At 42.5% G+C, this 27,425-nt stretch overlaps 1 protein-coding gene and 1 long non-coding RNA gene across 6 annotated transcripts; one reads left to right on the forward strand and one right to left on the reverse strand.

The window, feature by feature from the left end:
* Nucleotides 1-643: 643 nt before the first annotated feature.
* On the reverse strand, nt 644-27,425 carry mical1 (microtubule associated monooxygenase, calponin and LIM domain containing 1). 5 transcript variants are annotated; one of them, XM_052057961.1, is made up of 24 exons: nt 27,342-27,425; nt 22,983-23,260; nt 22,140-22,347; nt 19,648-19,755; nt 19,452-19,547; nt 19,165-19,320; nt 18,653-18,753; nt 18,283-18,540; nt 17,444-17,559; nt 16,434-16,560; nt 14,706-14,784; nt 14,468-14,615; nt 14,180-14,370; nt 11,916-12,028; nt 11,623-11,688; nt 9,428-9,656; nt 7,337-7,401; nt 5,832-6,543; nt 4,532-4,635; nt 4,351-4,464; nt 3,440-3,533; nt 2,846-2,939; nt 1,821-1,894; nt 644-1,233 (listed from the first exon to the last, which is right to left on the reverse strand). In XM_052057961.1, the coding sequence occupies exons 2-24, from the start codon at nt 23,238-23,240 to the stop codon at nt 1,040-1,042; spliced, it is 3,705 nt and encodes a 1,234-aa protein (XP_051913921.1). In that variant the 5' UTR covers nt 23,241-23,260; nt 27,342-27,425; the 3' UTR covers nt 644-1,039. The 5 variants fall into 5 exon arrangements, with proteins under 5 accessions (XP_051913921.1, XP_051913918.1, XP_051913919.1 ...); XM_052057958.1 differs by having other exon boundaries at nt 27,185-27,391; XM_052057959.1 differs by lacking the exon at nt 27,342-27,425 and having other exon boundaries at nt 22,983-23,769.
* LOC127596104 (uncharacterized) lies at nt 1,549-4,389 on the forward strand. Its single transcript, XR_007961391.1, has 3 exons — nt 1,549-1,812; nt 2,677-2,717; nt 4,264-4,389. It is a non-coding gene; the product is annotated as an uncharacterized LOC127596104 (long non-coding RNA).

The following is a 27,425-nucleotide window of genomic DNA, read 5'->3' on the forward strand; positions in this document are numbered from 1 at the left end:
AAAAGATGAGCACATTTTTCTTGAATGCTATACAGTCTTCTCAAAGTTTTTTGCAAAGTGTAAAATTTGCAAAAGTTGTGGAAACGAGCAGTATGGCTGTCCTGACCTTTATCGAATCTTTTGATGAAAAAACAAACCAACAAAACTGGTGGTTTAATAAATACAATTGTCTAACAAGAAAAAAATATTACAACTCTTGCAGTTTAAGGGGCTGGGGTTGTTGGTTTCTTTTGTTGCAAACTCAACCTTTACATTAAAAGTTAGACTCTGAGCTGTACGAAAGTACGTGGGGAAAAAGGTACAAAAACAAGAGGGAATCAAACTGGACCTCCATGTGAACTGCCAATGTGGCATTTATATTTTCAAAAGAAAATATTCTTCTCAATATTGTATTATTCACTTCAATGGGTCACTTCAATTGTGTTTTCTTTTCGATCTTGTGTACAGCACTTGTTACAGCGATTAAAAAAAAAATAAAATTATTACAATGAATTGTGATAACAAAATGTAAAAGGCTTTTTTAGTCAATGAAAAAAAAGGGAAATCATTTTGGATTATATGAATCCGACCACCCAACAGCATCCCTAGCTGGATTTTGGACATTGCGATGTGATGAAATGCCGAGAGAATAAATCGAATCCAGTAACTGGAAAGCCTTTTAGTTCCACCCTCCCACAATTTTTATTGACTATACAAAGAAAAACCAAACAAAGTGTGTGGCTTCCTTCTCTCTCAAATGAGTGAACAATAAAAGAAGCAAACGCAATGGGAACATTTTCAAAGCCTCCACGCGGCTCATCATCATCTGCAAGGCTGTCATCTCACGCTGCTTTGTTGAGACGGCATGTTTACCAGACAAATCCAGGCCAAGTCCCTTGCTGGGCGATCATTATCCGCTGTTTGTGCATCATCATCATTATCATCACCACCACCACGGACGGAAGCCGTTTCATTCAGCCCCTCAGTGTCAAAACTTCTTTGGCTTTGCTGCGTTGGGTTTTAAGTATGAAAGTGCCTGAAGTTTTTTATTTTTTTTATTTTACTGCCAGTGAACCTGACCTCCCGCCTTGGAATGGCGATTGGCCCCCATGACGGAGAGCACGTCCCGCTCCTCTTGGATCTCCTTAAGCCTCTTCTCCTCCAGGAAGGACACCAGCGAGTCGCGCATGTCCACCACCTCGATCATCTGCTGCAGGACGCGATCCTCTTCCGTCTGCTGCTCGGCTGTCTTGTCTAACACATGGAAGCCAAAACAAAAGTTACACCCTCACCGACTGCTGCTTTTAATCTGGAAATACAGCCATTATCCTGACTTTGTGCCGGCAAAAGACGATACTATTAAGTTTCACACTCTGTGCTCTCGACAAAGTTATCTATTTTTATACATGAGTTAAAATCTGAACAATTGGAGTTACAAACATTAAAACCCTCATATAGTCGCACTAAGTTGTGTCAAGCTCAGTGCTTTATACTTTATATATGGGGGGGAAAAAGTGTTTGCTAAGCGAAGTCTAGAAAGACTTTAAAATAAAGAAAGGCCGGTTAGGAGCACATGGTCGGTATTGCAGTTTCTAGCCAAGGTGTGCTCTATTTGCGAAAACCCAGACGTTCCATGCATTTTGTGGCCACAAATTTTAATATTGTCACAATTTAGTATTTTGTGGCCATGTTTTAACCCCAATATCCTGTCTAGGGCTGCGGAGTTTCCAAATAATCCCAGATACCAGCAATTTGAAATATCAGGTCCGCAAGCCTCTGGTTTGACACCTTTGTTCTTCAATGACGGCTTGCAGACGCACGTAAATAATGAAGGTACGCACCACTCAAGTCCATGTATTTCCTCAGCTCCAATTCCAACATGCTCTGTTTGTCTTCAAGCTCCAGTTGTCGCGACCTGGGACAAGAGGCAACATTAAATCAGAGGCAACATCTAAATATGCACACGTTGAGCACACCAAAGCAGATGTGCATGAAGCATGGTCCACAAACCCGGCAGAATGCAGCTCAATCAAGTCACATCAATGTCATTCACTGTCTGAAGCGCCAATTAAGATGACATAAATTGCGTGATGACACTTGACGCATTGAGAAAAATCACTCCTCAGACACTCATGCAGCGGCCGCTATTTTCAGACCCTTCTCTAACCTACCACTTGATTTTTTTTTTAAATACAAAAAGCTGTACCTGCGGTTCAATGCCTAGGTTCTTAAAAAACATGAATAAAAGTTTTGGGCATTGAACAAGTGAAGACAACCCACACCAGCAAGCACTTATGAAAGAAAACTGACAGATAATCGGCCTGTTTTTGTCCCAATTCTGCACTCTTCCGACAAACGATTATTCAATGTTTTAAAAGATCCACACGATTATCTTGTGGTATAAGTCTGCATTCCCTGATGAGGTGTGGTACACAATTAACCATGATGCATAACATAGAACCACTAAGAGGAGCGGGCCAAGTTGCAGCTTGTGTTTCCTGGTTGCTTCTACGTTTCCTCTTCTTCCTTTTTGTTTAACCGCATTTGATCACACAGCATTTCTGTGTTGGAAGACTACTCGATTCTATGTCGAACTTTACTGATTATGGGAGAACAACAGACAGAGTAAATGCCTGATGAGAGGATTGTCAACAACAAACAATGTCTTGAAAAAAAAAATCCTTTTGTGTGTTCCAGGCTTCAGTAAGAAACAGCTAACAGAACCTACGCGCTGTGGGGTGAGCGCCTGTCTCGGCCGGTTGGGTTAGAAAGAAAGAGACGGAGAGAAATAAAGAAAGAGATAGAGAGCGAGAGAGACATAGGGACAGAGAGGAGGGCGCCCAAGAGAACCAAGATGCCCACTTACGCCACCATGAGGTCAGACTCCTCTGAGACCAAGGCGTTCTTCTCGTGGACGAGCTGGATCCACTGCTCGATCATGTCGTGGGAACTATCCATTTCTGGAAGAGGGAAAGAAGATTTGGTCGAAGCGAATAAAGATGAGATGCTCATTACACCTTGAGGGTCGTGGACAGGTAGCTACAAGGGGGTTATTATTTTGAGCTTCTCAACAACATGCCATTGACTAGTCTGCTGTGGAGAGCGCAAGAACATATGACACTTCTTCATTGGATGGTTTGATATTTATGGCCCAGAAGCCCTCATTTATGCAGCGGCGTAGGTTAGTGACATATACTAACTACTGCAACTATCGTAAACTGAAGAGCCGCTGTAACTATTTGATGTGTGGAGTTAACGTTCACCAGCATTAGGCGAAAACCTGCATCGTTAGACAAAACATTAGATCAAAACATCTTGGAAAAATAGCTACAGCCTCCCACAAGCTTTAAATGCCTCTGAACCCCCCCCCCCCTCCTCCAAAAAAGCGAGCAGAAAGTGGCCTGCCTGAACATATATGACAATAATTGATAAAATAAAAATGGCGGTGCTGGGTTCTTACGCGCGTCCCCTCGTAGACTTCGCTCCAGCGCGACGCCCTTCTGCTCCAAATCCCGGAAGGTCACCTCGATTTCTTCCAGCCTTCTCTGGATTGACTGCCACAAACAAAAAGGACAAAACAAATCCGTGTCAATACACCGGGAAAGTAATGGTTGCCCAACTTTTTACTCCCAGCATGACCAACCAACAAAGTAGTGTATTAGGCCAAAGCCTTTATCAAAAACAAGACAATGTTTTCATTTCATCCATCCGTCCTTTATCCAAGCAGCTTATCCCGCACGAGGATTGCGATTGAACCCCAGCATGGGGAGAACACGCAAACTCCACACACACAAAGGCCGGAGCCCCGATTCAAACCCAGGCAGACGTGCTAAGCAATACTCCACCATACTGACGTTTTCAAGTAAATGTAATTTTATTGTAACATTATGCACAGTCTGAACAAGAACACATAAAGGGCTTTAATATTGATCCAATTCAAATGTACTGCACATTCAAAGTTCGATAAAAATGATATCGAAACAAATGTTTAAAGTCATGACTAGTGGCTCTTTTCAAAGCAAAGTGCCCCTTGTTGCAGGGCAATTCAGGGCATTTTGACTGGTGCGACGCACAGAATACTGTGTTCAGGACCATAAAAGCATCTAAACTACCCAAAAAACTCAAATCTCTTCTTTCAAACAAAAAGTTTCCTTTCTAACTTGTTCCTTTCTTTTCGTTATGGATTCTCCCAAAAATCAATCCATACTCCGTTCAAATGTGAAGTGCCTGAACTTGTCCGACTGAACTGGATTTAGGCAGTAATTCTGTCACCTTCCATTATAGGTAACCTGTGTAGCAGTGGCTCACATTTGAGAATTCCTGCGCGAGAATCAACAAGATGACGACAGACAGGAGGGGCGTCACACTCACCTGTGCTTGTCGGAGTCTTTGTAACTCGCTCATCTTGGCTCGCCGCTCCAGCGTCCTCATCTTCATCACTTCCAACTTCTCCGCCTCTACCGGGCTGGCTGGTAACGTCTGAAACTGCAACGTCATCGCATTGAGCGCGTGTCGCTGCGTCAATCGGGACAATTCAAAACGTCCTCCTTGCCTTCTCATCCATTAAGTCGATGTCGTCCTGCTCCAACATTTCGTCTTCATCGTCCTCGTCTCCGCCTTCTTCTGGGCCACTGTCAACGTGTCCGAAGGCCGTTTCTGTCGGGGAGTAAGACGCAAAAACAAGGTGGCCTGAACCAACAACTCCAGCTTGGCTTTATGCCGCAAGAGGGCCAAACCACCGCTCATCCCATCAGATGTAAAAGTGAAATGTTTGACAAAATGCTCAAGTACACAAACGGTAACGCGTTGGACCAACATTGGCACCAAGTCAGTGTAAGATTTCGGGTTTAAAAATATTGATTCAACAATGCATCGCAATGTTCCAAGTCCCAATTCAATATTGATTCAGCAACTCCTCCGTTTCAATTTGGCTCCTGGCCAGTGGGGGCGCTTTAGGCTTTCCCGTTTTTTTCTCGACTTTTCGGCGTTGTACAGAATTATCATGCTGTTTTACTTTTGCACGCCAAATGCATGAATATTTTTCTGATGTTTTATTACTTCAAGATGAGAGGTGACACATGCCATATGTTCAAAGGGTCATAAAAATCACATTTTCCACATGTACTGTAATTATTCATGTACAGTGTTCCCTCACTTTGCAAGCGCCCCACAATAGGTGAATTTCTGCAAAGTAGAGGTTGACTTTTTAAAAAAAACTTTTTTTTTGGTGGGGGAACTTGTTAGACTTAATAAATGCAACTTTTAAAAAGGTACACGAAGAATTTGTACTAAGCTGCAGTGCGCATTCCTAAATGAATGTGAGCAGGGCATGATCTGCAGAAATTTCCCCTTCTCACAAATAAATAACATTTTTGACAAATCAGACTTGGAAGTGAGAACGTCGTAAAAAAGAAAAAAAACCTGCAAAACAGCCAAGTAAAACTGCTTTAAATGAAGTAATGGTCAAAGAGTGAATCCGCAATAGCCAACCACAAAAGGAATATTGTTTTTCGCCTTCTTACTGAATCAACATCAAAGCATTTAAATCTATCAAATAAAAACAAATGGCAAACTAAAGAATCACAACTGACTCGAAAGGTTAACAAAACACAGCCTAAAGATGGGTGAGGGCTATCAAATCTAATGCTAACCAATTAGCTCATCATTTATGGAAGTGTGAAATGATCGCAAACTTTGGACATTCTGTCTTATTCTCTCTTTTCCTCCTGGCTTGGCGCCATTGCATCAGCTTATTTCTATGAAAATCTGCACCAAAGGTCCACATGGAAAGATGATCACGGATTTTGCATGGTTACAAGCCAAACGAGAATCACCCCCGGACCCGTACTCACCCACTTTCCCAGGCTGATGAACGCTGAGTCGCGCGTCTCTGCCGATCCTAGGTGAGGAAAGATTCCAGGGGGAGAACTTGGACCGTACTCTGGGCTGCCCAGCGGGCATCTCTTTCCTCCGGAAGCAGCGTCTGTTCCTCTTTTCGCGAATGTGTCCGGCCGTACTGCCGCTCCAGTAGTCCTCGTCTTCTTGTCTTTCCTCTATCTTGGGTGGACTCGCGCCTTGCGCCGTCGACGAGGAGCAGGATGAAGAGCCGCCCGGGGTCTCTGAGTCCGAATCGTTGGTGAAGGTCAAGAGGTTGACCAACTGATTCTTCTCCTCGTCGGTCAACTTCAGTTTGCGCAGGGACTGCTTGGGCCGCGAGTCGGGAGCGGCCTCAGGTGTCTCTTGCACGGCTTCCGCCGGCTGATTGGTTTTCGGAATTGAGGGGATTACAAGATGCACCGTGCGAGGCTTCACCGCTGGAGGAGAGGGGCGGGGGTCGAGGACGCTCTGTTGAGAGATACGGGGCTTGGGGAGAGGGGGCTGTCTGTACGTCTCCTCGACGCGCTCATGCTGGTCGGTGTTGGAGGGAGGTTCGTCTTTGGGCTCCGCTATCGGAGGTCGCGATCCCGGAGGAAGGCAATCTACTGTGTGCTCGTCCTCTTCATCAGACGGAGATGGTGTGTAACCCTCGCCGGAAAGACCGTTTTCTTCATTTCCTTTACTGTCCTACAAGGACAAAAGGCATTGAAAATATTTATTCCACTGCACACAATACAAACTACAATCAAGACAGTTTAGTGGGAAACCGCTGAAGACAAGAAAAGGAGATGCAACTCAACACTGAGTGCCGTTATATTGTCTGTTTACAGGTTGCTGAACCATCACTTGCTTAAAAAACGATTTTGAGCACTGCAAAATACACTACAAGCTAATTAACATGAAGCTGGCGTGGCCCTTCTGTCCTTGGGCCAGTGTTGGTCTCAGTTGCACAACGCTACTTAATTTTTTGGCTGTTTCAAATACATATTGTGTAATTGACTTGGTTTTATGTTGAGTTTTTGACCAGACTTCAACTGTGAGTGGCATTGAATAGCTTGAAGCCTCTTTTTGTTTGCTCAGTATCAGCCCAACTGCCGATTACTGTGCACTGCCGATTACTGCGAGGTGTGTTGAGATCACTACAGCACCATGCAGTGCTTGTATCTAGTCTCCATTCTCATGTCAGAGACAGAAAAAAATAATACGTTTGCCGTGGTGGACAAGTGGCGTGCATCATTACAGCCATTTGACCTCCTCAAGTAATTAAGTGGGGTGACCAATGTCGTCTATCTATTAAGAGTGAAAATGATCCTATTGTGGAGTTTGAGGGTTTCCCCTTTAAGAAAGAGCACAATAAAATGACTCTTGTCAAGTGACTGTTTGGGTCAGAGGACTAGCAGACAAGAGAAGGACAATGCACATATTGTGTGCATTGCAAGCAAAATGCAGCACTTTGCATCTGTTGTGTTGCTTGACCCACCTTATGAGACGATATTCCAGCTACGTCTTCCAGCTCTTCGGCGTGAAGCTCGCAATAAAATCTCCCTGAGAGAGATGGCACACATGAAGTAGGAAGAGGCACACAAGTCTTGTGCCTAAAAAAAAGAAGAAAGCTTGCAGAGCTGTCACCACTCATGCATTTAGCTTGAGTCTCACTCATATCCCACACTCTTGGTTTATTTTATTTCTCATGCTAAGAAAAAAGTACCACTGGGGGGGGGGGGGAAAGATTTTGTCATGCAATCACCACTGTCACAATGATTGCGAATTGACTGACCTGCCTCCAATGAGCTGCTAGAAGGTGGCAGTCTACATACCAGTGAAGTGTACAAACACTCGTTTTACTCGTTTTGAATAATCAAGCCTGGACTGGCCTCCGTAGTTCCACACAGTAATGCAGATGCTGAGTGTGTCTTTTCTGTTGTATTAGACACATTGAAAGTCTCCTTTCTACTGTGCATCTGGCACACAGTTTTATACATCTGTAAATTCATGATTTAGTTGGCAGTTTTGCTCTAAAAATACTGCAGCAGACTTGAAATAACTTCCCCTTTTTAAAACTAATTTATCACCACAGTGCTGACAAACTATTTTTTCCTGTGCTCACTCACCCTTTGTCATTTGCTCAAATGGCTTATTCGTTTCAATGGGAATTAGGATATGTTTTTTTTTTTTTTAAACATCACCCAAACGCCTTAGGAGCTCCACGGCGTAACTCAAGCAATCTGACTGGGGACTGACTGATGTCTCACTACAAGGTTTGGTCAAGTGTTGACAGTCCTGTTATTCTGTTTCCATAAATTTTTTATTTTCATTTTAAGTCATTCGAGCAGTCGAGAAATAACAAGCAGCAACTGACAAGAACTGAAGACATCCTCCGGTACCCTTTCTGAAAAAGAGTGACCACCACCCTGCTCTGTCAATCCAGAGGCACTCTCCCCCATGACCTTGCGATGTTGTAGAGGCGTGTACACTACACAGCCCCACAACATCCAGAGCATTGAGGAACTCCGGGCGGATCTCATCCACCGCTTTGCCACCAAGGAGCTTTTTAACCACGTCGGTGACTTCCAACCCCAGAGATAGGAGGGCCCGCATCAGAGTCCCCAGACTCTGCTTCCTCAAAGGAAGGAGTTGAGGAGGTCCTCGAAGTATTCTGCCCACTGACTCGCATGGTGAGTCGAGGTCAGCAGTGCCCCATTCTCGACTGCACACAGTGTTAATGGTGCACTGCTTCCTGTGCCTGACACGTCGGATGGTGAACCACAATTTCCTGTACGGAAGTCGGCTAATTTAGCCTCACTGAACTTTTCCCATGGCCGAGTTTTCGCCTCGGCGACTAGTCAAACTGTCTTTCGCTTGGCCGGCCGGTACCCATCAGAGTCCCACAGGCCATAAAGGCTCCTTCAGCTCGAAGGCATCCTTTACTGCCAGTGTCCACCAGCAATCAACAACAGTGAAATACATAATGCAATATAATTTTGGAACAATTGTTTGCTAATGTTGTTTAACTAAGAACTTCACATATATTGTAGCATGGTCAATCATTGGAGAGGATGCTAGTATAACTTCCCGTACACCGTCACCCACTGGTCGGACGATATCACCGCTGAAGGCCTCAAACCTAAGATTATGTATAATTATATAATTTTAGGGTGCTTAAATATATTAATAATGTGTTTGAAATGTGTTTTAATTCATGAAAATGCGTATAAAATGTGATGGAGAAGTAAAACAGTTTTTTTTCAACAGTGTCCCGATGATACCAAATTTCCACCGATCATGGGTGAGACTGGAATGTGCCTGTGCAATAAATGGGGGATTTACTCTGACTGCTTAATACCATCACAGCCCATGCTTGATCTCACAACAGTTACATCTTTCTTCCTTCTGACAGTGACATGCACCTCCACCAGCTTCCAACTACACGGCCCATTTTTGTTTCTCCTCGCAAATGTGCATCTTTTGTCTTTGGGGCAATCAAACACATTCATTTTAGAACAGGCTTTTGCCAGCAGGCACAAAAGTGTTTCCTCCAATTGCAATCAAGTACTGTATTTTGACAAGTTACCTGTGTCCTGATGGAAGGTGTAGTCTCCGAGCCGCAGTGTGACGCCGCAGCGGTGGCACGTGAAGCAACTGCGATGGAAAAACTTGCCCTCGGCACTGATGCGCTCCAGCAAGTAGACCCGGCCGCCGCAGAAGTAGCATGCCTCACTGTTGGCCTGCGGCACGCAAGCGGGCTCAGGCTCAACGATTGCTGGAGGCGGACTGAGATCAGGGGGGGTCAGTGGTGGTGCCTGAGAAGTTGAGATCAGAAGGCAGATGGAAACTAAGCAGTGACAAAATGGGAGTTGTTATCAAGAGACTTTAAATTGTATGCACTGACATATGTACGGTAAAAAAAAAAAAAAAATTAAAACAATTACATACCGGTATATATATCAACATGCAAAAGAATTTTACTGACATTGAAGTCTATTAATCTTAGGATTGATATTTTGATTGGGCAAAAATTGAGCACACAAGGAGTGTATTTAATCAATGCATCATTCCAGTATTGCAAAAACTCAGACATAAGGACGCATTAATGCCGTTAGTCCAGACTCAAAACACACCTTTTTCAGACTGCTTATTCACTTCAAAGTTGCACATAGTGTCATTTGTAACCTTGAGTGCCCTGAAAGATGTCTTTAAATAAAACAAATTATCATCATCATTATCGTTACACTCCTATTGGAACAGCTAGGTCAGTTGCTTTGTTGTTGTTGTATACTGAAGAAGTTTCAGATCAAAAGATGAATGAGACAAATGTCCATAATTCCATCTTTTATTTCTTAATATTTACTTCTAGATGTGTTCAACAACTCAGGAGAGAGCAACTTTGTTTGAAGCCACCCAGTTTCCAAGTGAGCAAAAATATTGCAATGGACATGATTCAATTTACTTAAAGTCCATAACATTTCATATTTGGTGGCACAATCCTTGCTTGCAGTAACCGCGTCAAGCCTTTGACTTCACCAGACTATTACTTTCTTCATTTTAAATGCTTTTCCAGGCCTTTGCTGCAGCCTTTTTCAGTTCATGTTTGTTTGTGGGGGGTTTCTCCCTTTATTCTCCATTCATTTATGTCTCATATGTTCATTTTTTATGCAAAACCTGAATTTCTTCAGTGCACAACAAAAACACAAGGAATTAACTTTACAATTCCAATACTTTTGGGTGAAACTGTGATTGATCTCAAGGGTGCTGTTTGCACAGTGAAACAATGTACTGTAAATACTGTACTTAGATTTCTCGGGGAGTAATGGTATGCCAAAATATCACATTTGGGTCACAGACTGACAGACAGACTGATGCTTTTTATCAATACTGATTACCGGTAGTAGACAAAGAGACTGATTAAAATATTGGTGTCATAATTTTGAACCCCAAATTCTTCAACGATTCATTTAAATGCCTTTAGCAATATGTTTAGCAAACCATGTGTTTACTAAACAACTTTTTTAGAATTCCATCACTTTAATCATTTTGGGTTTTAAAACGTTAGACGTCTTTGTTTTAAAATTCTACCAAAAAGTGCAGGGAGACCCCAGGCTCAGAACATGTCTTAAAAAGTTCAATGAAAATGTCAATAGAGACCAATAGCTCATATGAAAATGGAACATCATGTCTTTTTTCTTTCAGGATAACGACAATGCAGACATGTGCAACAGTAAGATTTAAGAGTTTGAACAGTCAGATTGAAGATGCTATGAAAATATAAGTGGTACATAAAAGAAATCACTTTGACGTCTGTTAGCCAGAGGCTGAGTTGCACTGTGTTTGTTCTTGGACGAGGTGTGTGGCTAGAGCACGTGGCAGTTACACTTCCTGCCTCCTATCTGGGAACCCGAATAATCGGCCCAGTGGTTTACATAACTGCCCCTGCATTTTGATTATTTTAATTTTATGATGGAAGACTAGCTTTGAACAGAACTCAAGGAACAATGACGGCAGGGGCCAAGAATAAATGATCAGGTGTCGGATGTGGCCCGAAAGCTTTGAATTTCAGACCCATTCGCATCACTATGTATGTCAAAGTCATGGATGTGCTTTAAAACATTCTTGTGCATGTTTAAAAAAAAAAAACACCACCTCTGCCATTTTGTAAGTAAGGTTATGTCCAATATTTGGGCAGTAAAAGGTAAATATATAATTTTGTTTGCATTTGCTCTTTTAGTTAAGGAAGTTCCCAAAAACATAGTGAATAGAATAAAAACTTACACAGTCCTCCTCTCCCATACTTCTATTGTTTTCTCTTGTTTGCTCCTTCTCAGCTGCTAGTTTCTCCTGTGGATGAAATTGACTTTTACACATGATCACACACACATTCAGCATTGTTATTTTGATGACTACGTAAAAATGCGTTCTCCTGAAATGTCCGAGCGTTCGCTACTGAGCAGACATGAGTCACTATGCAGCTCAAGAAGTCAGTCTGGAGGTCAGGACTCCGGAGAGGCAAGATGCCGACACGGTTCATTTTCAACTTAATAATGGCAGTGGGTGTGCGAGTGTACCTTGCGTCTTTGCAGAGAATTATGCTTCAGTCGGCTGAGGAAAAAGACGGCAGAGTGCGTCAGGGAGAGCGTCAGAGGCTTGGACGAAGTCAGGAAGCCTTTGGGTTCTGGAACTGAAAGGCAGGAAGAAGAAGAGGAACACATTAGGCAAACGTTGACCATGATTTCACAACACCTTTAAATCTTGCAGCACTGCACTCTTGCACCTCATCCATATGACAACAAGATCGGTCGTTCTATGCAGAGGAAAATGAACACATGACTGAGTACTGTTCTTTTTAAATGCTGTATAAGTTTTCAATCTTTTGCTTAAGTCATTCAGTACCAGCCAATTATAGACCAAGTTTGAAAAGACGTTTAAAAACGTCTTTGGGAGTGAATGAGTTAAAGGGTGAAAGCAAAACAACATAGATACTAATTAGCGATACGCGGGCAAGGCCTTTCTTTAGACAGTCATTTGGCTGTTTGAAATCAACAGTCTTAATTATTTGCTTTATGTTCAGTTTCAACTGGCAGGGGCATTAAGCTTGAAGCCTCGTCTCTGAAGAATTGTTCACTGTTTCACAAATCGCTGCTAATTTGGAAGGAAAATCAGTTCAGAGCTACACTTGCATCTTAAGCTTTGGGGGAAAAAGGCCAAATCATGGCTCGAAATACTAGTAAAAAAGTACAGCAAGCCAATACTCTATTTAAATAAACACCACAAATTGCACATGTTTGTTAATGTCTACATTAATAGCAAATTCAAATTACAGAGGAAAGCAAATCCTCTTGTAAATCTTAACATTCAGATGATCGCCTACTTGAAGCACTGCAGTGTATCAGGTCATCAGTACAGCACTAATAGGAATCGTTCTGCTGGCAATGAATGTTCTAGCAATGTCACAAACAACTGGCTCGTCTTGACAGCAGCCTCTCGGTACTGCCTCCAAATAGATGAGACCACTTCACATCAAAACTCTTCCGCCGCACTCAGACGAGTTTACCGGCAAATGACAGCTGTCCGCTGCCAGATCAATTGATCCCGAGCGGAGCATCACAGAGGGAGGGCGCGCAGCGCACCCATTTGGGCTCAGTCACAGCTGGAACTACAGTATTCACACACTCTCTTCTGCCTGTGAGAATTCATCTTCGGGGGTGTGGAACGAAATCCTGGTTCAGTGCACACTCTCATCCTATCAGAGCCCGAGAGAAGGGCTAAGGAGAGCAGCAGACTCAGCAGCACCAACAGCTGAACACGCCACGTGAGCTCAATGAATTATGGGTAACCAGCTCTTAAAGAGACAGTGTCCCGACGGTGCACATTGCAGTGGGAGGACTGACGCGCCCGAACGAGCCTTTGGAGTGTGTTAGCGAGCGAGTTATGTAAGAGAGACGCTGCTGTCACAAATGTTGGCGAGCACAAACAGCAGCGTTCACATGATTTATTCAACGATAACATTCGCTTTCTGCGTTTTTGATTCTTTTGTTCAAGACAAAATGAGGCTCAACCGCAATAAAAAAAACATGTGCCTAAGTGATGTTTTATACATCCAGTTTCTTTTCAAATGAAATTCTGATTAACATCCAAGCTGGTGTATGTAATAATGATCTAACACCATACAAAATACACCTAATAAGCCAAAGTCCAATTTTTTTTTTTTTTTTTTACACATTAGGTAGCAGTCAAACACAGGCACTTCTATAATAGTAGGTGACTCAAATAAAGCTGATACAATTACATTATATAAATATTTGTCAAATCTTACATCAAGGGTCACCAATGCAGTACTCTGCATGTCCCAGGTAGCCCCCGAGGACCACATAAGTAGCCCGTGGAACTGTTGTAAAAATAACTCATTTGTGCGTGAGCATAATGTCCAGCACTGGCAACAATGTCACAAGTGTCAAACTTGAGGCCTGGGAACCTCCATGTCATTATCTGGGGCCCGCAAACGCAAATTGTGTGTCAACTTACATGATCCTTGCTAAAATCTGTTCCAAAATGTCAAATCGTCATGTTAATGTTGAGATTTTGCAATAATTTTGTTACCCTGTTTACACTCGAACATTAACTTAAACTATTATAGTTGACTAATTTCAAAACTAGAAAACAATTTGTTCTGTACAAGAAATAATGAGTAGAGATGATTAAAGATTTTTTTATGGTTTCACTGTCATAACGTTGTCTGTCTGTGTAATTGCGCACATGGCAACAAAATAAGTTGCTCACAACCATTTTGACATTTTGTGGCTTTTTGGGCAGATGCATCTCCATAATTTACCTGGTGGGACCATAGTGAAGGCGTTTTTGATCTGTGTGAGGTAGAGGACCAATGACAGTCTATCCATCTGCCCGCCATTGTCTAAGTCAGCGGCCGACATGACTGGCGGGATGCCGAACTCCTTCTCCAAGATGTTGAAGGCCACTTGGTGGTTGTGCAAGCATGTGGACGCTTTCAAGGAGCTCATGTCTCTGCGCAAGTGGTTAAGAAGAAGCATAGTCAATCTCACTTTCAACGCCGCCCCATTAGCATTGCCTGGGGAATTCTCGCTTCCAGTGAGCAACTCACATGAGCTGAGGTCGGAAGTGGTGGATCAAAGCACACAGAGCCAGCCCAGACTTCCATGAATTGGTGAAATCTTTCACCTCCACATTGGTGTAACCCGCGGTGTGTTTCTGGCACCATTTCAACAACTCCTCAAATCCACTGAATGAATCTTAATGACACAAAAGACAATCCATCGGGATGCCACCTTTATATGCGTCAACTAAATTTCAAGGCAGTAACACGGCCAACGCTTGCCGACCTTGACGTGTGTAAGAATGTCTGTTATTCTGTTTCTTGCTTGACGTATTAGATTTATCAACGATGTAAAGGTGCTGCACCTAAAAAGAAACACAAGTAATTAGTAAATACAGCTTTAGTGCAAACTGCCCATTAAAAGTATACACATCAATTGATTTTTTAATTAATGTTGAATTTTCAACATTAATTAAATGTTGAAAAGGCATAGGAAGTCAAAAACTCATTTCGTTCTACCCCTTATTCTCAATCAATTCTGACTTATGCCGTATAAATCCAAAAATAGGTTATTCGTGAATAATACGGTTATATAAATGTATCCATAACACGTCCAACGTCACGCCAATATATGATATAACCCTTATATTAGGAAAAGAAAACAGAACATTTTGGAAGAGAACCTTCAAGACCGAGCAAAGCTTCATATAACCAAAGAAAGCTAATTCATGTCATGATTTCAATTAAAAAAATTAATCAAGGAACAATTTCGTTATACACTGTCGCTAAGCCAACCAAAATCTCCAAAGAATGTTTCCAGTTTTTTCAATTTATACAGGATCAACTTTTTTTTTTTTTTTAGAAAAGGTTTCTCTGATGTTACTATTTAGAGGTAGGTACATGTTTGAGGTACATATTTTATTGTATATAGTACTGACAATATCACTGCCATATTCTGAACTCGACTTGTCAGATTTGGCAGTGGTCCTCAAACTTTTTCCATCAAGCATCACATGAAAAAATTCTTCAAGTACCGCCATGAATTAAGGTGTATTTCATATAAAAGTTCAATAAAAAGTGTCCCTAAATAAATGCTTTTGAAAAAACATCAAAAGGTTAAATACGGTGAAACTCCTCGACAACAGTACCTACATGGATGAAAATACCCCCTAGTGTGAAAAAAGTTTTCATGTATGAAAGCCATTCCCACTTGTCTGCTCCCCCCTACAGCGAAAAGTCCCCCTCTTCCATTATACATAATCTTTTTCTCTGCTCTTGCCTCGCAACGAGATTCACTACAACGAAAACAAGCCTTCCGCAAGTCTAATCCAACCTCGGCATGCCACAGCGACCTCTACTGCTTTGTGCGGAAACAGCAACAGCAACCACCACGCTGGCTTACACATGCGCCGTAGTACAGGAAGTATTTGTTATTGTTAGTTTCAGACGCAGCATGAACATTACATTGCTAAAATGGCAACAAAATGGACGTTTGCATACCAAGGAGTGAAGAAAAGAAAAGCTTTAACACTTGAAGACAGGATAAAGGTAATACAAATGAAAGATGGAGGAAGCAAAATAAAATACATTATGCAAGAAATTGATTTAAGTGAAAGTAAATGCTGATCGTAAATTTCACAATTTCCTTCCCTTTTTTTCTTTCTACGCTGGCTATATGAAGTGTCAAATAAGTGTATGCTCATACTTATGCACTATTGGAATAAAAATAAAAAGTACACGTATACGTTTTTTGTGTGTCAAGGACACACATCTGAGATAAATTTGCTACAGTGAAAAGTCCCCTGTTGTGAAAAATTTCTTGCTGCAAACATGATTTCGTTGTAGAGGAGTTTCACTGTACAACTGAAAGTTTTAGCGTCTCCATTTTCCTAGAGAGTTGTTCAAACATTAAATTAATCACAAGAAGCTTGACTGTCTTTTGTAAATGGCGACATTGAAAGTGATGACTCTTGAAATGAGGCCAAAAAAAAAAAGATGGAATGATGTGGCTCACCTGGCTGGTCTGGATGGAGGCGAGGTTGACTCTGACGTAACGCGTTTTGGGGTCGATGCTGTAGGCAGCGTAGTTTTTACTGGTGTTTTCTGGGGTGGTCTGGGACAGGGCCTGGTAGATACTTTCTCTACACATTTCAGGGAAGCAGATGTCAGAGTGACAAATACAGATTAGTTGATATGTTGCGCCACATTTCATATAAAGAAGAAAACATATATGACGTACACAAAAATATTTTACCTTACAAATAGATCACAAGTCACAATAGGTCAATAGTATCAGTTTTAAATCATTAGAAAAACAAAATATTTTGAACCTGCAGTGAAATAAAAAAAACAAAAATTAAAGTTGAAATTATGAAATGCAGTTCCTGTATTTGATGCTAATAGGCATATGTAGTCAACAATCAGCATTGCTATAAAGCCTTGAGTTACAATGCAATAGCAGACATCAATTATATGTGGTTTTAAAAAATGGTTCCAAATGAAAGAATTTTGATTTAGATTATTCTAAGTAGGCGGCCCAGTAGTCCAGTGGTTAGCACATCGGCTTCACAGTGCAGAGGTATCGGGTTCGATTCCAGCTCCCTGTGTGGAGTTTGCATGTTCTCCCCGGGCCTGCGTGGGTTTTCTCCGGGTGCTCCCGTTTCCTCCCACATTCCAGAAACATGCATGGCAGGCTGATTGAACACTCTAAAAATTGTCCCTAGGTGTGAGTGTGAGCGTGGATGGTTGTTCGTCTCTGTGTGCCCTGTGATTGGCTGGCAACCAATTCAGGGTGTCCCCCGCCTACTGCCCGAAGACAGCTGGGATAGGCTCCAGCACCCCCCGCGAGCCTAGTGAGGATCAAGCGGCTCAGAAGATAAATGAATGAATGAATGAATTACCGGTATTCTAAGTTCAGCAACGAGGCCACGTTGGAAAGATCGAAGGAGGTCCCGGATGTTATTTAATCACAACTCCACCCAAATTTCATCTCCACTAGTTCACGCAGTGTTAGTTTCCACTCACCGCTCGGCGAGGACCTTGAGAAGAGGCACTCCCATACCCCAGCTCCTCACCATCCATGCTGTGTCAAAGGCCGCCAGAAATCCCCGAGCGATGCCTGTCCCGAGAGGCCAGAATGGCTGCCGAGGACAATGAACTGTAACTACTTGTGACACTGCTTATACTGCTTTTGTGAGTTGATCGCATCTGATAGAGGCCGAGAGGCGAGATGAACCTTGGAATGATTACCTGTCAATCACAAGACTGACAGACACCGACAGCCATTCATGTGCACGAACAAGAGCGACAATTAAGGGCCTGATTTACGAAAGGTTTGCTTGCTAGCACAATACATGCAAAAACGAAGAAGAGTGTGTGTGACATATTTATTCTCTACTCCGTGATTTAATTTAGGAGGTTCTGATGATCGAAAGGCGAACTTGTTTGCCAGTCCCAATCAGCAGTCAAATGCACTTTGATGATCATCTTGAAAGCCAGCGGTTCTCAAATGGGGGTGCCCACACTCCATGGGGAATGTGAGATTTTAAGACATTTTAAAGTAAAAGAAAATCCCTTTAAAGATAAGTATTAAATTAATTCAATATTTTGTTTGCATGATGGCTTGTCTCTTGAAGAACCTGCAGGTCGCGTCCCTCGTAAATCAATGCTCCGGTATAGTACATTGCGAGCAAAATGATACAGGCCGTGTCAACTGAGAATTTTAGTATATGCCACAAATGCTGTCTTGGACAACAGCGGTCTTATGCGAGTGCGTTCAATGAGTATTATGTAAAGTGTGAACAATAAGAGTCAGCATGGACACGGTTGTCGGTGACAATGGGAAAGGGCTGAGGTGCACCAACCTCAACCAGGCAATCTCCAACCAAAGCCATCAACAGTTTGTTGCCTCTGCGCTCCCTGACAAGCGAGGCGTTCTCGGCCCGCTGCATGCACGTGAAGTCAAAGACGGCCACGTCAGGCTGGCAGGCGTGGTTCTGAGCAAATTGCAGTTCAGGCAGTCGCCCCCCCGTGGAGAAGTAAGCGGCGTCGTGGGCGTAGCGACGGAGCGCCTCCTGATCAATGTTGGCGGGTGCCAGCAAATCCTCCGCTTCGTTGAAGTCCTGGACAACAGGATGACAAGTTGGAGGATGTTGGCCAGATCTTGCGTTTGTGCTGCCAGCTGATATCCACAACAACCACGGTTACTCTTGGTGACAGACGTGCTGTTCGCACCTGCTTGATGACGCCTTTCTTCAGCAAACTCATCTTTTTGGCAGTCATGACAAAGTAGTGGGTGTCATCTTTGTAATACACGATGTTCTCCAAATCAATACCTGGACGGTAGGATGGCAGAGAGAGTGAGGAAAACAAGAATTGTAATAATTATGCAAATTATTTTTGCACTTTTATTCCAAGGATCATTTTGGGTCCCTCAGAGCTTAAACATTCATCAAATGTTAAGGTGCCTCAAGGATGAAAGTTGAGTTGTGGTAATTTAATAAATACTAACTTTTGAAATCAATGAATAATTGCATTTATAAATTGTGATTTCAACCTCAGTCAAAAATAATTGCATTTATAAGCTGATCCGTTTAGTCTCATGAGTGTCGCGGGCGTGCTGAAGCTGTCTTAGAGCAGTATGCAAGGTACACCCTGAACTTGACAACAACCAATTGCATAATCCAAAATAATTGTGATTGTTATCGCCCAGCCTTATTGTCATCTATTCACACGTGGACTCGTACCAGTCTCAGTCATCAGGTCCTGGAAGAATTTCTGGTTATAGATGCGGGCCACGCCGCTAATCTCTGCCACCTGGGCCTCTGCTGCCGTGTTCCTGTTGACGAAGTTGGCCGTGATGCCGATGGCCAATTTGCCTCTCAGCTCCTTGTGCTTAAAGCCTAGTAAGCAGAATGGCAGTGCTGATGATGACAACGAGGAAGTATTCGCGTGACGGCGTAAGGCCTTCCAAAATGTCAGATTGCAGCCGGTCGCGGACCCCCTTGAGACAGCAGTGTGTCGTTTGTCTCACCCTCGGGGACGAACCTGCCTCCGCCGGCGGAAATGAAAACATCGAACTGGAAGGTTGAAGCAGGGTGAGTCTCAGGCAGTACCTTGGCTGTCCAGCCTGTCAAATACAATAAAACAGCAGTGCCTCAGCACAGCAGATGCTGCACTGATTGCATCCCCAAAAATAATAAGAGTGGGGCGGGGGGGGGGGTGTGTACCTTTCTCGCCTGAGGGCTCAAGCAGACCTTGGAACTCCACTCCGGTGTGAACCTCTACCCCAAGGAGAAGGGACACTTTTAGAAGAATTAACTGCAGCTGACGAATGCCTATAACACAAAAGATTCAATTCAATCATTACGGTCTTAACATCTCAACTTAGATTTGGCGCGTCAAGACAATGGCCCCGGGGACATTAGTGATTCACTGTCAATTTTTTTGGCATATGCCTGTCATAAAATTTGAAAATGACACGGTCTGAGGTGTTTGCCTGCGTTATACAACTTACGATCTATTCTAAAAAAATCATTTGTTCTCATCTTACACGTCATAATCCTTTTTTTAAAAATGCGGTATTTGCAAAGCTCCTCATCCCAACTATACTTTAAGTCTATTAACAATGACAAGTCTTCAAATTTATAGTCATGTCCCTGAATCCGCTGGAAGCGGCATGATTCAGATCGTCTGCGTGCCATGGGAAGACATAGTTCACACATTTGTTTTGTATGTTCAAATCTCGGCTCCGTCCTGTTCCGATATTATATTTTTTATTGTTGATTTATTTTATACTGCCAACATGCTAGTATCAATGACATGTGGTTATATATTATGTGTTGACTAATTCCATAATAAACATTCCTATTCCTCAAACGAGGAGTTGCAGTACGTCAAACACTGACACAAAAATATTAAATCACCTGAAATGAGTGGATACACATTTTGAGTAGTTCAATATATGTAATACAAGATTTAGAGCTGAAAAATGTAAGATTATTTTGAGACGCACCAATTTCCTGGGAATGCTCGTTTGTTACCTCCAATTGACTGGCAACCAGTCCAAGGTGCAAAGCGAGCTTCAGCACACCCTTGACACAAATGATGATAATCATTTGCTGGATGTTCACTTCCTTCATGCTTGCTTATAATGTCATTCAGTTCCTTAAATGTGTGGCCATTTGTGTGTCTTACTTTCAGTTCTTTTGACCTTGGGTGTTCAAGCTGCTATGCAAACTAGATTCAAGTGTTCACAAATAATTGGCTTGTAAAATGCCTGTGCAAAACAAACACAACATGCATGACGTAATCCCAAATACAAGTAGTGAAATGTTGCAATTGACCTTACAGTCTGGGTTCATTTCATCATTCACCTCAGGGTGAAACGTTACATTATGAAATGAAGGCCATGATAAAGATTAAAGACATTAAACGCTTGTGCAAATATATTTAAACAAAGTTGCTGTGGTTTTGCAGAGCACATGACTTAAAACACACCCTCATAGGTTGTCATGCTTATTTTCTGTTTCACCTTCTCAGAACTTATCTTCTGCTCTACTTTCAGTGACACCTTGAAATGTGTGTCATTTCCTTTTTGATAAAGGGAGTGTCTGTGGGCGGCCCGGTGGTCGAGTGCTTAGCGCATCAACCTCACAGTACAGAGGTGCAGGATTCGATTGCCGCTCCATTGCATGTTCTCCCGTGCCTGTGTGGGTTTTCTCCGGGTGCTCCGGTCTCCTCCCACATTCCAAAAACATGCGTGGCAGGCTGATTGAACACTCTAAATTGTCCCGAGGTGTGTGTGTGAGTGTGTCTGTTTGTCTCTGTGTGCGCTGCGATTGGCTGGCAACCGGTTCAGACTGTCCCAAAGATGGCTGGGATAGGCTCCAACACCCCCGCGGCCCTTGTGAGTTTAAGCGGATTGGAAAATGAATCAACCACTGAACGCTAGCAAGTTTGTTTCAACTGTCCCTTGGTGCATTAGCAACGAGCTAGTTTGGGTTAGAGCTAACAGTTAAAACGTTTCCGCAAGCATTTTCAAGGAAATACAGCTAAAAAGACTCATAATCAACAATATACGATTACAAAGCAGGCTCCCTTGACACTCTGGAGGAGGTGGGCAACAGAAGGATGCTAACTAAGCTAAAAGCTATGATGGACAGTCCCGTCCCACCTCCTCCAGCTCGTCCTGACGGCACTAGGTAGCTCCTTCAGCCAGAGACTGTTACACCCGCGCTGCAAGAAGGAGAGATACCGACGCTCGTTCCTACCGACTGCTGTCAGGCTAAAATAATAACAACAATAATAATAATAAGAATTAAATGATGTGCAAAACAATTGTAAATAGCACTGCGATTTATCCATTTTGTATTTATATTGCACTTAATTGAGCGGTGTTTGTTCTACCCACATTCTTGCTGTGTAGGCTGTAAATTTACCCAGTGTGGGACAAATAAAGGATATCTTATGTCATCACAAACATAATTTGAGCAAAACAATTACTTTCTTAGCTCACAAATATGTTTTCCCTCACAATTTTTCCATGTCTGCTTTATGACTCTCCCTTTTCACATATGGACGAAGGACTAAACTAAGCATTTGCAATGTTAATATGGTGATTTCTAATTCCTTCCTGATTGGAGCAAGTGCCAAGTTTTAAAACTGCGAAGTTACAAGTGCCACCGGTGTACCCTGCTATCACATGTCAAAAGTCACTCACTGATATGATCCAAAGAGCCGCTGCAAAATTTTCCGTAGAACTTCTTGGCGCCGAGGCCGCGCAGGTCGTAAATGGTGAAGGGCCACAGATGAAGAACGTTGTTTCTGGAGAAAGTCTCTCGCTTCTCCAGCACCACCACTTCAGCCCCCAGCAGCGACAGTTCGATGGCTGTCCTCAGACCACACGGCCCAGCACCCAAAACCAAACACTACAAGGGAAGAACAAATACAGTACACGCGCAGACAGTTAGGCCAACCACAGGAGGCTCACAAACCAACCAGATCTTGACCTGCAGCCTCAACTTTCCAAAACTGGTGGCAACAACGGTGTCATCCTCTGCAAGACCCCCAAAATATGATCAACAGTAAAATAATCTGTGAGCCAACATGAAAGTTTGTAAATTCCTGGTTCTATTCCTTTCATAAATAAGTAAATGAGTGAAATGAGGTAACAAGTACTCGTGATGGCTGTCGCAACATACATAAATAATTAAATAGTGGTGTTGTGTCACTGAGTACTCAAGATTTGAGTATTGGTATTGGTCTTAAAAAAATGGTGATACCACCCTTTGAACAGAGTCAGCAGGTCCATTCCAAAGTTCCGTGGGGATTTTCTCGTTCTATACTGTTGCCCGCAGCCAGGTCAGCATGGCAAAATTAATTCTGTTCTTAATTGCCGTACCTGGATAAATCAAAGTTTTCAACTTTGAACACGACTGGAAATTTCCAACCCTATTGGTGAATTGGTGGGGATCAATGTACCTGCTGTAAAAGTCCTCAGTGTGCTGTCTGACAATTTAAAACACATGCTTTTGAAAGGCAAAGAGCTACAGCTCAGCAATACCTTGTTTTTGGTGCATGCTTTCCTTTGGTGGTAGTCTGGGTGAGATGCCCGCTTATCCAACTTAGTCCACAAAGCTTTGGCTCGCCAGTAGTTGAGGCTCTCTTTCAGCTTGCTGTAGAAGCTCCGGAAATCCTTCCGATTGACGTCTAACTGCCGGCAGAGCTCATTGAAGTGTCGCCAGATGTCGTTGCAGTCCTGCGCTTGGATGAAATGGTCAAAGGCCGCGTGCGAAGGGTTGACGGGGTCCTGGCTCGCCATGGCGAGCGAGAGCTGCGGCGCTGCGTTGCACAAAGAGAGGTTCCAGTTTAGTTTGGAGGACTTCTTGCCTGCAGGCTTTCATGATCAAAAGACTTTGTTGCTGTTGCTGCTGGACTTTTATAGGCCCCATCTCGTCTTGCACCTCCTGTGTGATGGGAAGTCCCCCACTCACTCATCGCTTCTTATGATACGCCTGATGATTAAACAGTGCGCACGTTGGCTGACTCATGAACAAACTCCTCCTTGTTGTTTAGGGAACTTCACGTCCGTGTTTTTGTGGCATGCTTGCGTACAGCCTGAGGTGACAAACTCGCTGTTGGTTTCAGTGTTGACGTGACCAACTTTTTCCACGTTGAACACTACCGCAGACTTTTCTACATTTTGTCTCCAATTAATAGCACAATCAAAAGCGAGATTGGAAACCATTCCAAAGACAGAAACTCAGCAGGATAGTGTAGATGTAGAAATCCTCTACAGTGGTGGAGAGACACTTGATTCAACTAATCACTCCAAACTCATCAACAACCACTTCATTCATCATTTAGAGACCGAGATATTGATCAAATCATTGGAATTAAAGCCTTTCAACAAGTAATATTCGTGAATTTCTGTAGTCATCCAGGAAAGCAGACTGATTTTCTGTGTCTCCACCAAAATGAGACATTTGCCTTTACTTTGGAAAACCGCAATCAACATTTTTGCCAATTTTCTGGCAGATGTTACGGACCAAACCAGTGACTGAATCTTTTCAGTTTGATTGCGCATTTTGTGCAATGTCAGTTTGAAATAATGTCCTGTTTTTAACTAAACGTATGGAACTCACTTTTGTTATTTATCCAATTCATTGATGAATCCCACACAATAAATAAATAAATGACAAAGTATTAAAAGTATAGTTGCAGCCCTGGTGTAGACATCGTTATTGACAGATGGCCAGCTTTCCAATTCCTAAGTAGAATTTAAAAAATGTATACTACATGCGTAAAAAAGAACTACATTTATCAAGTTTGAGAGAGCTCATCAAATCAGGAAGACAAACGGGAAATGCAAGAATGAAGCAAAGTCTTACACAAAAGCTACGAAATGGGTATTAGTGTGGTACTGAAAAGAAAACCCCCATGCATTTTCCAGAAAAGGCTTGAAAATCAAGTCAAAATTTAACAAGCAAAAAGTCTGAACAAGTCCTCTCATTATTGACTTAAGGTGGTTGTTTTGCAAGACACACTAATCTTTAGAGTCAATATTACAGTCAAACAATGAGACGTATGTGTGACTTAATCAACACCAGGCTGAACCTTCCGTACATGTTATTTCTTGGAAATGAAATTTCCGCCAAGTAATCAAGGCAACGGCTCTGCGAGATACCGTAACCTGCGCTCTGCTGCTTCTGCTGTCCTCCACCTGCACCACGGAGTCACAATTACGCGGCACACAAACGTGCGTGTTGATGTGAGGGCTGACTGAACGTTTATGCTGCTGCATTCAAGAGTCCTTTGCCACGTTTTGTGACATCACTACCACAAAACAAGCGGTCAAATAATCCAGCCAGGTGCTGTGTGTGCTTTAACTGTGGATTTCAGTCAGAATTGTGCAAGTTTGTTTTGAAATGAACCCTGTAATTATTGGATGGCAACCAATGTACAACACTTCTTGTCCAAATATTTTCTCAAACGCATTTAGCCACATGAAAAAAAATCATTATATACAGTATATACATTTAAGCAGAGCTGTACAATTGTCCTTTCCGATGGTCCAGAGATGTTGAGACATGTCAATTGTCATCTTTTTTGGCTCCAAGGAACACCACAATACATGTGAAATGAGACCAACAACATGTCTTTTAACTATGAAGATTCAACTTCAATTAATTTTTTTCTGCACAACAAAGTTCTCAAATCAGAGGTCAAGGAAACCAAGTTAGTTAAATTCTTCTTCAATTCAGTAAAAAACTAGCAAACAAACAAACAAGATAGGTTTGTAACAAAAAGAGGACAAGTCTTATAGAAAAAAAACTTGTGGGTGGATTTTTTTTCAAACATAATAATAACACTGACATGAAATCCATAAACTGGATCTGGCACACCTTATTAAACAAGATCAGAGAACAGGACTTTTGTGAATCTGTATTTTATTTCAGTGTTTTTTATTCTCGATTTGAATATGTGTTTGCCAAATGTGTGTCACATGTACCTTTAATACATGACTTTGAAAACAATGTCTGCGACCCTGGCATCATGCACACAAGGGCACAGTTTTCCTTGATGGCGCAATTCGAACACGCCCCACCAGTGATTCAACATACGATTGCCCATAACCATGCACGTGGCTTCCTGATTGTGTGCACTTTTTACTGCCCGAGACGGTACCCATCCTCGACATAGCATTAAACTAGGTGCCAGCCACCTTTGCCCTGCCTCCAGTAATTAAGGTCAACCCCCAAGGATGGCTGACTGAAGATGTTGGCCGTCTTTTAAAAACCTGACAAAAGCTAAAAATACTTCTAAATGATCACTACAGGCTTCTTTTTCTTAAATCCAAGGCTTCAGGAATATCTAAACATCCTCTTTTTAGATTAATGCTAAAAATAGAAAGATTACATCCTCACGCAATGTGATCTTTCCAAATATAGTTGTGAATGATGAATAAACACTTCTATGTAAAAGACAGTCATGGCCGGAGCATTTGACTGCTTGTGTGCTACTTTGGAGAAGAAAAGCCATGTGGTTATTCGTAAAGCTTGTGGCTTTGACCCACTTCGTCATGCCGTCTGCTGGCTACAGCCTGGCAGGAGACTTAACAAGGGAGACATAAAGACATGTCACTTCAATCTCCTGTGCTACCTTTCTTCTTTTTAAACCAGCGCGAGACTACACTGTTTATTCAAGAGGTGGGATGCACACTGGACTGGTCGCAGCCAATTGCAAGAAAAGTTTGATTAACCCTGATTTAGAGTCTCTAATGACTCTAACATGCATGATTTTAGAACTTTAAAGGAAGCTGGAGAACAAACAAACTCCACGCGGTAAGGCCAGCACCAAGATCACGAGCCAGAAACGTAGAAATGCGCAGCAAATGGACTAACCACAGTTGCCCCCACTGATTAAGCAACATCATTGAATGGAATGCAAAAGAAAAGTGGATATTTATTTGGAGCCATTAGGAACACGCAAACTCCAACAGCAAATTATTGTGAAGTTGACCACTGAAGAAGCGTTTTGTGTTATCTGACGACAACAGACATCCACAGTTGCTTGTGGTTTGAAAGGAGCGTCATATTTGCGGCTCGCAATGGATATAAACGTTTTGTTCTCGTGGTGACACTACACAAACAACTCACTTAAGTAGATTAAAACAAACAAAATAAATTGTATTTTTTGTTTTTTACTTGAGCAAAGAGGGGTTTTATTTTGACTTGAGAGCCTTCTTAAATTGTGTTTAGGGGCAGGATAAGAGAGAGAAAGTTTGTAATATTTATACAAAGTCAAATCCCTATTTCAGTGGAGATATTCAATTTGTATTTGTTCTACTGGGCTACAAAAAAGCTGTGGGTTTCACACAAATACTTCACAGGCAACCATTAAAGACATCAACGCGGGCATCTTCTTAGACAATATATCTTTTTTACAAAGCGCTTTATACAACATTTAATATAAAATAAGAATAAAACATCAGAACACAAAACAAATCATCACCCTAGTTTGAGGCCATATCCCCAGTTTTAATTGTCATTAAATGCGAGTTAACACACTCCAACTCAACATCCAGCTATTCATTTGAGGACTGGAGCGAACACGAGAGTAAACCTCACCTCACCCCACAACGATTTCACAATTAGATCACAAAACACCGTTGATGGGACCAAAAAACACCACTCAAGCACACGACAAGGCAGCGACACATCCAGATGTGGGTCCGGAAACATCGTGAAAAGTGCGTCCACTTACTTCCTTCTCGCGTCGCCGCTCACGGTAAGCAGGGGACAAGAAACCCCCCTATGTGGCTGTGCGACTAGATCCTGCTCGTCGAGTACATGCTTTGTTTGTTTTGTGTTTTTGGGTTGCTTTCTCTTTGCGGACAGGTGACGAACGTGCGCGAGCTCACCTGCGTCGCTCGCTCGTGTGTGACTATGCGCTCTTGTCAGCGCCGCCGATCACTTCCGGCACTCTGTGGGACGCGCGTGTGCCT

Source organism: Hippocampus zosterae, chromosome 2 (assembly GCF_025434085.1).
Source record: "Hippocampus zosterae strain Florida chromosome 2, ASM2543408v3, whole genome shotgun sequence".
Lineage (NCBI taxonomy): Eukaryota > Metazoa > Chordata > Actinopteri > Syngnathiformes > Syngnathidae > Hippocampus > Hippocampus zosterae.